General features: G+C 46.4%; 2 protein-coding genes across 5 annotated transcripts in view; one reads left to right on the forward strand and one right to left on the reverse strand.

The window, feature by feature from the left end:
• Positions 1-15,073, reverse strand: part of vps8 (VPS8 subunit of CORVET complex) — a 1,010,867-nt gene that overhangs the window by 425,890 nt on the left and 569,904 nt on the right. The window lies entirely within an intron of this gene.
• On the forward strand, positions 3,364-3,734 carry LOC140407814 (large ribosomal subunit protein P1-like). Of its 2 annotated transcripts, XM_072495065.1 has the most exons (2): positions 3,376-3,475; positions 3,551-3,734. In XM_072495065.1, the coding sequence occupies exons 1-2, from the start codon at positions 3,405-3,407 to the stop codon at positions 3,732-3,734; spliced, it is 255 nt and encodes an 84-aa protein (XP_072351166.1). In that variant the 5' UTR covers positions 3,376-3,404. The 2 variants fall into 2 exon arrangements, with proteins under 2 accessions (XP_072351165.1, XP_072351166.1); XM_072495064.1 differs by having other exon boundaries at positions 3,364-3,734.

Below are 15,073 nucleotides of genomic sequence, written 5' to 3' on the forward strand. Positions count from 1 at the left end.
CACAGAAAAATGTGATCGGCACTGCAAAACCCAAATTAATGAAATATATGAAAGATTTATCTTTAAGAAAAGGTTGCAAATAGTTGGGGAATCTACTGATTGCTTCATAACAGATCTAAAACTCAAAGCTCAAACATGTAATTTCTCCATATTATCTGACTCTATGATCAGAGACCAGATTGTCTTTGGAATCGTAGATGAAAAGCTCAGGGAATGTTTGCGGAGACAAAAAGATCTTAAGCGAGAAAACGCTATCAAAATGTCTTGAGTGCATGAATTGTCTAAAAGTCAGTATTCTGAGATTCTTAAAAAGGAAAAGGGCACGAAAATGAGCTTCGAGACCGACTGCGTTGGAGCTGTGGCGCAGTTCAGAAAAATGCACGTTTTGGACGGCAGCCATATTGCGCACGCGCATTTCCGACCTACACATGCACACTTCACAAAAAGATGTGAGACAGAAGACCGTTCTGCGCATGTGCGAAGACACTGTGCGTATGACGAAACAAACGTCATGACGTGTGGACGCTGTGGACACACCCATCCACATAAAAAATGTCCTGCACTTGGAAAAACGTGTTCAAAATGTTGCAAACTCAACCACTTTGCTGTGTAATGCAGAACTTCACTTAAAGCAACACAATTTAAATCTGCAAATCTACCTAAGGTACAAATAAACATAAGTGTAGACACAACAGAAGAAACCTATAAAAGTGATCACTTTGACAACGATCTTGATACTTATTGCTGAGAAGATTCCTTCTTTGTAGGTATTATTGAAAAATGTGATGCTACTACAGATGTTTCATCTCCTCCTCAAATAGTACAATCTATTAACACGGAATCTGGATGGAACACACCGCTTCAAGTAAATGGTTCTGAAATCATTTTTGAGCTTGACACAGGAGCTTCCGTGAACTTGATCAACACGAATGACCTTTTGCAACTAAGTCAACGTCCGAAAATACGAAAAACAGATTGTCAATTGCTTGATTATAATGACAGCGCAAGCACCTCATTGGGATTGTGCTATTTTGTTGCGACATATCACGACACCGTCATCTCATTAAGATTTGAGATTGTTGAATCTAACAGATCTTCTCTCTTAGGTGCACAAGCCTGTCAGGATCTTCACCTAGTTCAAAGAATTTATAGCCCAAGTTCACCTCTTCTGCCTGTTCAGGAAGATATTCAAGGAATCCTTGATCGATTTCCTCACGTCTTGAAAGCATGGGTACTCTTCCATTTCAATATAAAATACAATTGAAACCAAATGCCAAACCAGTGGTACACCCTCCTAGAAGAGTTCCTGCCCCGTGAAAGATTAAAGCAAGAACTTGCAGGTATGCAAAAACTTGGCATAATCTCCAAGATTACAGCACCGACTGATTGGGTCAGTTCAATGGTGTGCGTCAAGAAACCACCTGGGGAATTAAGAATCTGCATAGATCCAAAAGATCTAAATAAAAATATAAAGCGTGAACATTATCCAATACCCAAGCGTGAAGAAATCACCAGCGAAATGGCGAATGCAAAAAATTTTCTCCAAACTGGAATATCCAGAGGATATTCGCAAATGCAGTTAGATGACACAAGCATAAAATTGTGTATGTTCAACACGCTGTTTGGTCGATACTGTTTCAACAGAATGCCATTTGGTATTATTTCAGCATCGGAGATATTTCATCGAGTGATGGAACCAATGACTGAAGGTATTGATGGAGTACGAGTTTACGTGGATGATATCATCGTCTGGTCATCTAGACGTGAATAGCATAATGCAAGGCTATTGCAGGTCTTCCAACAGATACACAAATTTGGTTTGAAACAAAACAGAGCCAAATGCAATTTTGGTATCTCAACATTATTCCTGGGAGAGCAAATTTCGGAACATGGTGTGCGAGCTGACGACGACAAGATTGCTGCTGTACAGAAGATGACAGTCCCAGACGACAAGAAAGCAGTGTTGAGATTCCTGGGCGTTGTTAATTTCCTTTGAAAGTTCATTCCAAACCTCTCTTCCAGAAATACAGCTTTGCAAAATCTCATCAAGAAGTCTACGACATTCCCATGGACTGATGCTCATCAAACAGAATGGATGATCTAAAGTCACAATTGACTACTGCACCTGTTCTTTCCTTCTTTGACCCTGACAGAGAAACAAAAATCTCAACGGATATAAGTCAAAGTGGAATTGGAGTAGTTCTTCTACAAAGAAATGATGATTCTTTGTGGACACCAGTTGCTTATGCATCACGATTGATGACACCTACTGAACAAAGGCATGCCCAGATAGAAAAATAATGTTTAGGCTTACTTACTGGAATTCTCAAGTTTCACAACTACCAACATTCACGGTCGAAACTGATCATCGACCACTTGTTCACATTATTCACAAGGAATTGAATGACATGACTCCTAGATTACAGCGTATTCTTATGAAGTTGCATCGATATGACTTTCAGCTGGTCTATGCTCCAGGCAAAGATCTGATAGTTGCTGATGTATAATATCGTTCTGTCAACTCAGAAGAACGACCACCAGAGTTCATGCAGCACATTGAAGCTCAAGTGCAGCTTTGAGCTGAATCCTTACCTACATTAGATGACAAACTGAAACTCATCAGAGAAGAGACCAACAAAGATCCAATGTTGCAATGTGTCATAGACCATCTGAACAATGGTTGGTCTGAAGGACACTGTTCCAAATACAGAAACATTCAAGCTGAACTCACACTTGTTGATGGTATTTTACTCCATCTCGATCGCATAATGATTCCTATGACACTTAGACCCATGATTCAACAAAAAATACATGAAGGTCATCTAGGCATAGAGAAATGCAAAATAAGAGCGAGATGGGCAGTATATTGGCCAGGCATCAACAAGGACATCACACACCTTATTCTTGAGTGTGAAATATGTCAACAAAACCTATCAACTTAATGCAAAGAAAAACTTCTACCGCATGATCTAGAACAGGGATCTTTAAAGTCTGGGGCGCGACCTGCGGGTGGGTCATGGGCGTGTACGGGAGGGTCGCGGAGCCGTCCATCGCGGCGCTCCCGATTGTACAAATTCGCGCGCAACAACCGGCTTTTAACCATGCCGGCTGCGAGCGGCCTTTTTGTCATATAAACAAAATGTGGCCGCACTGTGCATGCATGCCCGCTCATCGGCGCGCATGCGCAAAACTCGGTGCATGTGCACTGATGAGCGGGCACGCACGCGCAGTGCGGTCACATTTTTTTAATATGGTAAAAAGGCCGCTGGCAGCCGGCATAGTTAAAAGCCGGCTGCTGCTCCCTCTGCCCGGTTCGAAAGTGCTCGGTTCTTCTTAGCGAAGCTAAGGCCGAATTTCCCCCCGGCGACTAGCACCATCGGACCCACCCGCAGAGAACCAGCACCATGGCCTCCACCTCTGAGCTCGCCTGTATCTACAGCGCGCTTATCCTGCACGACGACGAGGTCACTGTCACCGAAGACAAACTCAATGCCCTGATTAAAACAGCTGGTGTGACCATTGAGCATTTCTGGCCTAGTCTGTATGCCAAGGCATTGGCTAATATTGACGTCAATAGTCTGATCTGCAACGTTGGTGCTAGTAGCAGTTCCCCAGCTGCTGCAGCAGTTGTTTCCGCCGCTGCCCCTGTTGCTGCTGAAGAGAATACGGAAGAGAAGAAACAGGAAGCATCTGAAGAGTCTGACGATGACATAGGCTTTGGTCTCTTTGATTAAACGTGCCGCGCAACAATATTGTTACAATTTACAAAAAATAATGAAAAACTGAATATGAAAGCAGGCTGCTGCCCCTGAAGACCGCAAATTTGCGCAATATTTCTTTAAAAATTCAATGTAATCTTCCTGCCTGAGGGAGGCAGAGAGCAGGTAACGGCACCCGAACGTCACCATCACGTGCTTTGGGCACGATTCGATTCCTCCATTTAGTCAGCAGCAAACAAGGTAAGAGAGAATGGTGGGTTGCGAAGGTCGGCCGTCGTGGGTCCCGAAGGTCGGCCGGCGTGGATCCCGAAGGCCGGCCGGCGTGGGTCCCGAACGTCGGCCGGCGTGGGTCCCGAAGGTCGGCCGGCGTGGGTCCCGAAGGCCGGCCGGCGTGGGTCCCGAACGTCGGCCGGCGTGGGTCCCGAAGGTCGGCCGGCGTGGGTCCCGAAGGTCGGCCGGCGTGGGTCCCGAAGGTCGGCCGGCGTGGGTCCCGAAGGCCGGCCGGCGTGGGTCCCGAAGGTCGGCCGGCGTGGGTCCCGAAGGTCGGCCGGCGTGGGTCCCGAAGGTCGGCCGGCGTGGGTCGCGAAGGTCGGCCGGCGTGGGTCCCGAAGGTCGGCCGGCGTGGGTCCCGAAGGTCGGCCGGCGTGGGTCCCGAAGGCCGGCCGGCGTGGGTCCCGAACGTCGGCCGGCGTGGGTCCCGAAGGCCGGCCGGCGTGGGTCCCGAACGTCGGCCGGCGTGGGACCCGAAGGTCGGCCGGCGTGGGTCCCGAAGGTCGGCCGGCGTGGGTCCCGAAGGTCGGCCGGCGTGGGTCCCGAAGGCCGGCCGGCGTGGGTCCCGAACGTCGGCCGGCGTGGGTCCCGAAGGTCGGCCGGCGTGGGTCCCGAAGGTCGGCCGGCGTGGGTCCCGAAGGTCGGCCGGCGTGGGTCCCGAAGGTCGGCCGGCGTGGGTCCCGAAGGTCGGCCGGCGTGGGTCCCGAAGGTCGGCCGGCGTGGGTCCCGAAGGTCGGCCGGCGTGGGTCCCGAAGGTCGGCCGGCGTGGGTCCCGAAGGTCGGCCGGCGTGGGTCCCGAAGGTCGGCCGGCGTGGGTCCCGAAGGTCGGCCGGCGTGGGTCCCGAAGGTCGGCCGGCGTGGGTCCCGAAGGTCGGCCGGCGTGGGTCCCGAAGGTCGGCCGGCGTGGGTCCCGAAGGTCGGCCGGCGTGGGTCCCGAAGGTCGGCCGGCGTGGGTCCCGAAGGTCGGCCGGCGTGGGTCCCGAAGGTCGGCCGGCGTGGGTCGCGAAGGTCGGCCGGCGTGGGTCCCGAAGGTCGGCCGGCGTGGGTCCCGAAGGTCGGCCGGCGTGGGTCCCGAAGGTCGGCCGGCGTGGGTCCCGAAGGTCGGCCGGCGTGGGTCCCGAAGGTCGGCCGGCGTGGGTCCCGAAGGTCGGCAGGCGTGGGATCCGAAGGTCGGCCGGCGTGGGTCCCGAAGGTCGGCCGGCGTGGGTCCCGAAGGTCGGCCGGCGTGGGTCCCGAAGGTCGGCCGGCGTGGATCCCGAAGGTCGGCCGGCGTGGGTCCCGAAGGTCGGCCGGCGTGGGTCCCGAAGGTCGGCCGGCGTGGGTCCCGAAGGTCGGCCGGCGTGGTTCCCGAAGGTCGGCCGGCGTGGGTCCCGAAGGTCGGCCGGCGTGGGTCCCGAAGGTCGGCCGGCGTGGGTCCCGAAGGTCGGCCGGCGTGGGTCCCGAAGGTCGGCCGGCGTGGGTCCCGAAGGTCGGCCGGCGTGGGTCCCGAAGGTCGGCCGGCGTGGGTCCCGAAGGTCGGCCGGCGTGGGATCCGAAGGTCGGCCGGCGTGGGTCCCGAAGGTCGGCCGGCGTGGGTCCCGAAGGTCGGCCGGCGTGGGTCCCGAAGGTCGGCCGGCGTGGGTCCCGAAGGTCGGCCGGCATGGGATCCGAAGGTCGGCAGGCGTGGGATCCGAAGGTTGGCCAAGTTGGTAAAAATGGATCCCCAGAAAAAAAGTTTGAAAAACACTGATCTAGAAAAGACTCCATGGTTAAAAGTGGGAATCGACTTATTTCATTTCCAAGGTTCCTGATTACGTTCTAATCATAGACTATTTCTCAAACTATCCTGAAGTTATCAAGCTGTCTGACTTGACTGTTAAATCTGTGATCAAGGCTACAAAAGAATTTTTTGCTAGATTTCTGACACTCCTCTTACTGAATTGAGAAGATCATCCAGGATAAGAAGTAAGCTGAACAGACTTAATTTGTGATGAATCACAAATTAACTATTTGATCATTTGTTTATTACTCACCTGTTAATTTAACATAGATATCATGTATTCTGCACCGATCTTATACATTTTTTCCTTTCAGTCATATAAGAAAAGAAATGTCTAAAAAAAAAAGGGATGCAATGATATGTATAATGTCTGTACAGTAAAGGGTTAATATCTGAATCTGTGTGTAAATCAAACACTAGAGGGCGTTACAAAGTCACTGTATATAAGACAGCATCTCGATGAATTCTGAGAGAAGCTGACAAGAACATGAAGAGAGCAGAGTGAAAGTTGAATAGAGATATATAGCACAAGGTCAAGTCATAGTGTAGTTTAATAGTTAGATAGAATATTGAATACTATACTACAGATTCAGCATCATTAGTTTATTATCTGTAACTCAGGAGCAAGTGCAAACTTCATTTTAGTTAGCAGTGTAAAATAATTTAGTTTTGATTCAATCTTCTTATTTGTATACTCTTTGTCAACTGTACATATCTGGCTATCTTGGAGGAAAAGCCAAGGAATATAACAACCTGTTCCTGCTTTCCCCCCATATCCTTTGATTCCTCAAGAGCAATATCTAACTCCTTCTTGAAAACATACATTATTTTGGCCTCAACTGTTTTCTATGATAGTGAATTCTGCAGGCCGACCACTCTCTGTGTGAAAAGGTTTCTTCTCATCTCAGTCCTAAATGGTTTATCGTGTATCCTCAGACTGACTCCTGGTTCTGGACTCCCTGCCATCAGGAACAGCCTTCTTTCATCCACCCTGTCTGGTCCAGTTAGAATTTTTTAGGTTTCTGTGACATCCCCCTCATTCTTCTAAACTCCAGCAAATACAATCCTAACCAACTTAATCTCTCCTCCTACGTCAATCCTGCCATCCCAGGAATCAGTCTGGTAAATCTTTGCTGCACCCCTTCCATACCAGGAACATTCTTCCTCAGATAAGACGAACAAAACTGGACACAATATTTAAGGGGTGATCTCACCAAATCCCTGCATAATTGCAGCAATACATCCCTGATCCTGTACTCAAATCCTCTCGCTATGAAGGAAAGACCTGGCGGCCAGGGTTTCGGCGGCGACCGCGAGGCCGGACCTGGGGGTGGGAGCAGCTGGCTCGTTGCCAATCGCAAGCCGCTCGACACGGGCATGTGCGGAAGGCCTTGCAGAGCAGGGGCAGCCTCGGGTGTGGGAGCTGCTGTCGGTGAATCTCCCACACAATGTGAGAGGGTGGCGGGGAGGATGTTGATCCGAAAGGAGCTGCTGGACTGCATTTGCTAACTTTAAAATGTGTGCTTGTTTGATTTATTCAACCACATGTAGGCTGGCTGCATTATTTAATGTATTTACCATCCAGTTTCTATTGTGCCCGTTTAGTTTCTAAATACTACAGTAGAATTACTGGACGGATACTTCATGGTGAAATTCGGTGAATCTTAACTCACTGAAGTCTTCACTTCAAGCTGCATGACTGGCCCATTTGTTTACCATTGATCAGTCTGCTTTTTGTTACCACCTCTCCCTCAAATGGCATTTATGGAGGGGATATTCAGCGTCACCTGTGGCTCAATAGGAGTCATGGGCTCATATGCTTCACTCTTGCAGCCTGTGCACACACCAGCAGATTGATTACTGAGGAAATGCAACCCTGCCAGAGGTACCAGTTTGTGGATTAAGCGTTAATCGCAGCACCGTCAGGTGGGTGTGAAAGGCTCCTTGGCTTTACTCGAACAGGAGTTGCAGAGTTCCTCTGGTGTCCTGGCCATCATTTATACCTGCATGAGTTGGGCAGCACGGTAGCATAGTGATTAGCACAATTGCTTCACAGCTCCAGGGTCCCAGGTTCGATTCCCGGCTTGGGTCACTGTCTCTGCGGAGTCTGTACGTTTTCCCCGTGTGTGCGTGGGTTTCCTCCGGGTGCTCCGGTTTCCTCCCACAGTCCAAAGATGTGCAGGTTAGGTGGATAGACCATGCTAAATTGCCCTTAGTGTCCAAAATTGCCCTCCGTGTTGGGTGGGGTACTGGGTTATGGGGATAGGGTGGGGGTGTGGGCTTGGGTAGGGTGCTCTTTCCAAGAGCCGGTGCAGACTCGATGGGCCGAATGGCCTCCTTCTGCACTGTAAATTCTATGATTCTATGAAAGCCATTTGAATCCTTTATCACCTGTTCTACCTGCATGCTTACCTTCAGCGACTGGTATACAAGGACATCCAGGTCTCGTTACACATTCCCTTCTCTCTATTTATAGCCGTTCAGGCAATAATGTGCTTCCTGTCTTTACTACCAAAGTGGATAACCTCACATTATGCTGCATCTGCCATTGATTTGTCCACTCACTCAACTTGTCAAATCATATTGAAGCACCTTCCCATCCTCCTCACAGCTCACCCCCCCCCCCCCCCCCCCACCAAGCTTTGTATCACCTGCAAATTTGGAGACATTGAGAGCGATTTTCTGGCCGCATTGCACCTGCTGCATTTACCTGTCGGTAAAATATCGGGAAAGCCTTGAAATGGGATTCGCGCTGGGTACGAAACAGATTGTAATGTTCCCAGCCCTCCCAGCAGCCATAATCAGGTTCACGCCCAGTACATTTAAATATATTTTAATATGCAAAGTAAGCTTGACACCGGAACATGTAATATTCCCACCAGTGATGTGGCGTCAGTCGGAATCACGACTGGTCTCCACAATAGGAGGCCAGGTGTGGTGACCACACCGGGGAGTTCAAAGGCCTTAGTAGCTCCGGGTGGTCGGGGATGTGACAGGACAGTGCCCTGGGGGGGGGGGGGGGGTTACTGGAACATTTAGTGGTGGTTGTGGGGGGGCTTTCCCTCTGTGATCAAGGGTTTGGCTCATTCCCTTTGTCTGTGGGGGATCACGATGTCCATGGTTTTGGTGGGGGACAATGGGAACTATCACTTGACTTTGAGATCAGGGCACCTGCTGGCATGTTTGGGCTCGGCCCTCTAAATGCTGCTGCAAATCATGTCCCTCCCCATAGAAATGACTAATTATGGGAAGATTCCGATCAGATTCGCGCCGGCTGTTCGCACAGATTTTCGAGCCAGAAATTATACTGTCAAGAGTACTGCATCCATTACATTTAGTTCCCTCATCTAAATCATTACTATATATTGTGAATTGCTGGGGTCCTAGCACCGATCTCTGCGGTACCCCACTAAAACCCATTTATTCCTACTCTTTGTTTCCTGTCTGACAACCAGTTTCTATCCATCTCAAAACACTACCTCCAATCCCATGAGCTTTAATTTTACACTCTAATCTCTTATGTGAGATTTTGTCGAAAGCCTTCTGAAAGTTCTGTAAACCACATCCATCGGCTCCCCCTCGTTAACTCTACTAGTTATATCCTCGAAGAATTCCAATACATTTATCAAGTATGATTTCCCCTTCATAAATCTATGCTGACTCTGTCCAATCCTGCCACTGTTTTCCAAGTGCTCTGCTATTAAATCATTTATAATGGACTCTAGAATTTTCCCCACTAGTGAGGTCAGACTGATTAGTCCATAATTCCCTGTTTTCTCTCTACCTACCTTTTTAAATAGTGGGGTTACATGATCTACCCTCCAATCTGCAGGAACTGTTCTGGAGTCTATAGAATCTTGGAAGATGACTACCAATGATTCCACTATATCTAGGGCCACTTCCTTAAGTACTCTAGGATGTAGATTATCAGACTGTGAAAATGTATTGGCCTTCAATTCCATCAATTCCCCCAGACTACTTCCCTACTAATATTGATTTCCTTCAGTTCCTCTATCCCTGTGTTCCAACATTTCTGGTATGTTATTTGTGTCCTCCTTTATGAAGTCAGAACCAACGTATGTATTTAATTGGTCAAATATTGCCAGATGTTGTACAGAGCTGGAAAGTAACTTGGGAAAGTGACTATAGAGATAGATTTTAAAGATTTTGTTGACAGAAAAGGCAAGGTCAAGAGCTTTAATGAGAGAGATTTAAGGAAGGCACCAAGAGTGGGAGGAAGGGTGAGAAGGAATGCCCAAGATTTCAGTCAGGAAAGTGATCACTATGGCATAAAACTGGTGAAGGTTGCAACGATCGGGTGGAACAAATTTGTGATGGTATTTATTAACTTGCCAAAGAGTGTGAATTTAACAGGATGAGTTTAGCGAGTCAATAGAACTGGGTGATGATAGGGGCGGTAGTGGGCCAGAATTTCGAAGATCAGACTTGTGCAGCAGCTTCTTGGCTGAATTGTACTTTATGTAGGTGCGAGATTGAAGAAATTGGCATGGAAACATTGCAGAAATTGCATTGAGAACCGATGAGATATGATGAAGTGTTAGCAGCAGTGAAACTGATATAAGGATAACAGTGGAGAAGTGGAATCATGTAATTTTGGTGATCGATAGGATATTGGGTTTGAAGTTGAGTTGGGCCCCATGACTGTCCACAATGGGATTCATTCTTATGTGAGCAGGAGAGGTACAGGGATCAGTTGCAGAGTGCTCGCTGTGCCAATATTATCTTGGGAAATGTTCTATCTCATCCAAGACTTGGTATCAGAAAGTCCACAGCCATCCCGCTTAGAGGCCTCTGAATATGACTGCACAAACTAGCTGCGTGTGGGAAGTCAAACGTCACTTGGTATTAGAATTCCCGATATCTTAACGCTATGGCTAAGGTCAGAAACACAGATCAGCAAAGGATCAAACCTATACCCTCCCACTCTGAGACACTGAGGCAGTGCTCCACCATGCTGCTGTGATCATCTTCAACAGTTTTTCAGGTTTCATAAGACTGAAAAGGGCGTTACTTAACGGAAATAAAACAGAGTCCCGTGTTGAGCGCGATTAGTCAAGAATTTCCCAGCACTAGCAGTGCCGAGAATGACTCCACTATCAAACGGGACTCTGCTTCATTTCAGGGTCTCAGCGGGGAACACACTGCTTACTGCAGCACACTAATATATGAATTAGTCAGACCTGGATCCCGCCCATTGTGGGCAGGATCCAGATCGTAACGTATCGCGAGATCCCGTTAGATCTCGCAAGGCGTGACGAGCCGGGTAAATCCTGCGAGAGGTTTCTTACGAGATTTACCAGCCGCGTCATGCCGGAAACCGTTAGATTTTGCCCAATGTTTCAATTGCTAATATAAAAAAAGCAGTGTGTTATGGGCGAGGCGTTTTCAGAACCCCAAAATGTATCATGGAGTTCAATCAACCTCACCCTTTAATGGAATTGTTGCTTTTCCCTAGGTGTGGGATTACAATTATGGACACGTGGGTTTTTAAACACAAAACACTGTTTATTCCATGAACTCAACTTAATATCTTAAACAAATATTGGATCTCTTAACACCCCTTACTTCAAAGATAACTCAGAAAATATTGCAACAGTAAATATCTCCTTAAAATGTTCCTTCAATCTTCCAAGAGACTTAACACCTTTAAACAGTATCACATCAGGTTAAAGGATATATATTTTTTCTGTAGAATGGCAGAGATATATTAGCTTGGGTGACTTCAGCTCCAGCACCTTGCTTTCGTCATGCAGCTCTCTGGAAACCCCCAGACACACCCACGCTGCTTTCTCAAACCTGGCTTTCGCCCTTCAAGTAGATCACAGCAAACCAGAACTTCTCAAGCTGCTGTCTCAAACTGACTTTCTACTTTTAAACTGCTCTCAGCAAAACCAGCCAGGCACTTTGTAGCTGCTCTCAGTAAAACCAGTCAGGCACTTTTTAAACTAACTGCAAAACCAAACTGCAAAATGGCTGAACTGAGCTGAGCTCACCCACTCTCTGACATAACTGTTTTCTTAGAGGTACATTGCTTACTCATCCATTTCTTAAAGGAACTCTCGTATGACACCTCCCCCCAAGAAAAAAAAAATAAACCATCAACTTCAAGATGGTTTCATTTTTCCCTTTTGCACCATCCACTAAGAAATGGACACAGTAAATATACCTTTTCGTTTTTTTAAAAAACAACACATGCAAACAGGTATAATAATATAGTCCATTTTTCTTTGTTCATCTTCCTCCAACCGAAATTCTTCTCGATTGACAGTCTCTTTGAACAAAGTCTCTGCACGATCCATCCATTCCTCTACTCCTCAGCATTTCTCTTTAGAATCAGATACTTTAGTTCAATCTGACCACAGAGTCCCTTGCAATTCTCCAATACAGGAGCATTGGTGATCACAGCTTTCAGGCAGTCAAATGCCTGTTGAAAGTCCGCTGTCCATTGAAATTTTTTACGATTCTTCAGCAATTCCATCAGTGGAGTAATCACGCCACAAAACGTTTGCACAGCTGTTCGATCCAATTCATTTTTGATTTTTTTTTTCATGTTAAGAGATCGCATTGCCTCCCTTTGTTTTGAGGGTATCGGAAACTCCTCAAGGAAAGTGATTTGGGCTTCTCCAAATTCACTTTCGGCTAGGTTCATCACCAAACCCGCCACCTGATGTCGATCGAAGAACTCCATACGATGTTTTAAATGTTCTTTCCATGTCTGGAAGTTGGAAATAAAAGCAGATTGTCCCACTGTCACAATGCAATCCTTCAATGGTGGGACAGGATAAGAGTTTGTTCTTGTATCTGCATTCACCTTTCTATAGACCACACATAACCGTTTAGATACTATCACTATGAGTGAGTTCCATTGGCTGCAACCCACTTCAATTATGCCATTTCCAATGCGTCACGCTCTATCTCAGGCAACTTTAAATGGTTAACCGCTGCCATAATTACCTCATCTTTTCAAATTTTGTCAGGTAATGTTAACTGCAATGTTCTTGCCAAATTTCACAGTCTGCTTTTCGTTTCTGTCCGTAAGATACTACGTGTAACATTCCCCACCCCCAAAAACTTCTGAGCCTCTGAAAGAGCCATTGTTCACAACACTCTCCCCACTTAAACTAAAATACCACACTGGAAAAGCAACAATCCTTCACTGTCATTAAGTTCACAAAAGCCAATCCAATAGATAGACTTTTATCCCGGACGAGCCCCCAATTGTTATGGGCGAGGCGTTTTCAGAACCCCAAAAGGTATCATGAATTTCAATCAACCTCACCCTTTAATGGATTTGTTGCTTTTCCGAGCACGCGGCTTTTCCTTAGGTGTGGGATTACAATTGTGGACACGTGGGTTTTTAAACACAAACCACTGTTTATTCCATGAACTCAACTTAACATCTTAAATGAACAGTGGATCTCTTAACACCCCTTACTTCAAAGATAACTCAGAAAATATTGCAACAGTAAATAACTCTTTAAAATGTTCCTTCAAACTTTCAAGAGACTTAACACCTTTAAACTGTATCACATCAGGTTAAAGGGTATATATATTTTCTGTAGAATGGCAGAGATACATTAGCTTGGGTGACTTCAGTTCCAGCACCTTGCTTTCTTCATGCAGCTCTCTGGAAACCCCCAGACACACCCACGCTGCTTTCTCAAACCTGGCTTTTGCCCTTCAAGTAGATCACAGCAAACCAGAACTTCTCAAGCTGCTGTCTCAAACTGGCTTTCTACTTTTAAACTGCTCTCAGCAAAACCAGCCAGGCACTTTGTAGCTGCTCTCAGCAAAACCAGCCAGGCACTTTTTAAACTAACTGCAAAACCAAACTGCAAAATGGCTGAACTGAGCTGAGCTCCACCCACTCTCTGACATCACTGTTTTCTTAAAGGTACATTGCTTACACAACCATTTCTTAAAGGCACTCTTGCATGACAAGTGAGAAATGCAACTTATTATTTCAGCTTTACAGTATTCATTTAGGAATGGTGTTTACTCAGTTACTTTTCTTGGCGTTAACAGTAACATTTTACATTTATATAGTGCCCCTGATATAGTACAATGTCCCAAGGTTCTTCACAGGAGCATAATCAGGCATTAAATATGATGCTGAAGACAATTAGGAGATAGGAGGACAGGAAACCAAATGTTTATTCATATAAATAGGTTTTAGAGTGGTTTTAGATAACAGCGAATAGAAAGCAGTATTTGCAAAAAAGATCACACTTTTTACGGAATTATCTTTTCCAATGAAAACTTACAAAACCTGTGTTACTGTTAAGAAATTATTATATGCCACAGTACAGAAAGTTTCTGTTATCAATGTTATGAGCACAGCAAATTCCAGAGGGAAACCTGGCTTATGAGCCATACTCCTTTCTTTAGTATTCTGAAAATGAAAACAAAACGTATTGATCTCAGCAGCAAGAAGCCCAGTAACACTTTGGGGATAAAAAAAAATTGAAAATAAAAGATTTATTAACACCAAGAAAAGAAAGCTTAAGCATACAAGATGAGTTACACAGTTAAAATTAATCTTACAAAACATTACTCGAAAAGATTCCCTACTTAGCCAGACCCAAAAGTAAAGATCTTCCAGGAAACACTCCCTTATTGATGTTGCACTATAAAAATAGAGTAATATTACCCAAGGCAAAATGGTGTTGCTTTAATACACAGCTCCTCCAACTGACTTCCACTCTGCTGTGGAAATGCAAGAAACTTCAAAACAAGACTGTTTTTCACAGCCCAAAATGTTTCCGAGTTGGCTGGATGGCTGACTCAAATTTCACCTTCTATGAGCACAGAACTATTTCCTGGAGGTTGTCCCACCCAGCCTACCACAAATCAGCTCAATATCTCTCCTACATACCCTTTTCCCTTTCATCTTCGATTCCATTGTTCTCAGCACTTTTTTGAACTTAATTTTTCCAAAATACAAAAATGTCTTCCCTATTGCCCCCAATTTTCACAGAATCACAGAAAAATAGTGATGAAAAGGCCCTTCGGTCCATCGAGTCTGAAAGCCACCTGATCTGCCAATCTTAATCCCATTTGCCATGTTTTTTTTTTTTAAATTATAAATTTAGAGTACCCAATTATTTTTTTTCCAATTAAGGGGCAATTTAGCATGTTCAATCCACCTACCTTGCACATCTTTGGGTTGTGGGGGCGAAACACACGCAAACACGGGGAGAATGTGCAAACTCCACACGGACAGTGACCCAGAGCTGGGATCGAACCTGGGACCTCGGCGCGTGAGACTGCAGTGCTACCACTGCGCCACCGTGCTGCCCTTCCC

This window comes from Scyliorhinus torazame, chromosome 2 (genome assembly GCF_047496885.1).
Source record: "Scyliorhinus torazame isolate Kashiwa2021f chromosome 2, sScyTor2.1, whole genome shotgun sequence".
NCBI classification, from domain to species: Eukaryota; Metazoa; Chordata; class Chondrichthyes; order Carcharhiniformes; family Scyliorhinidae; genus Scyliorhinus; species Scyliorhinus torazame.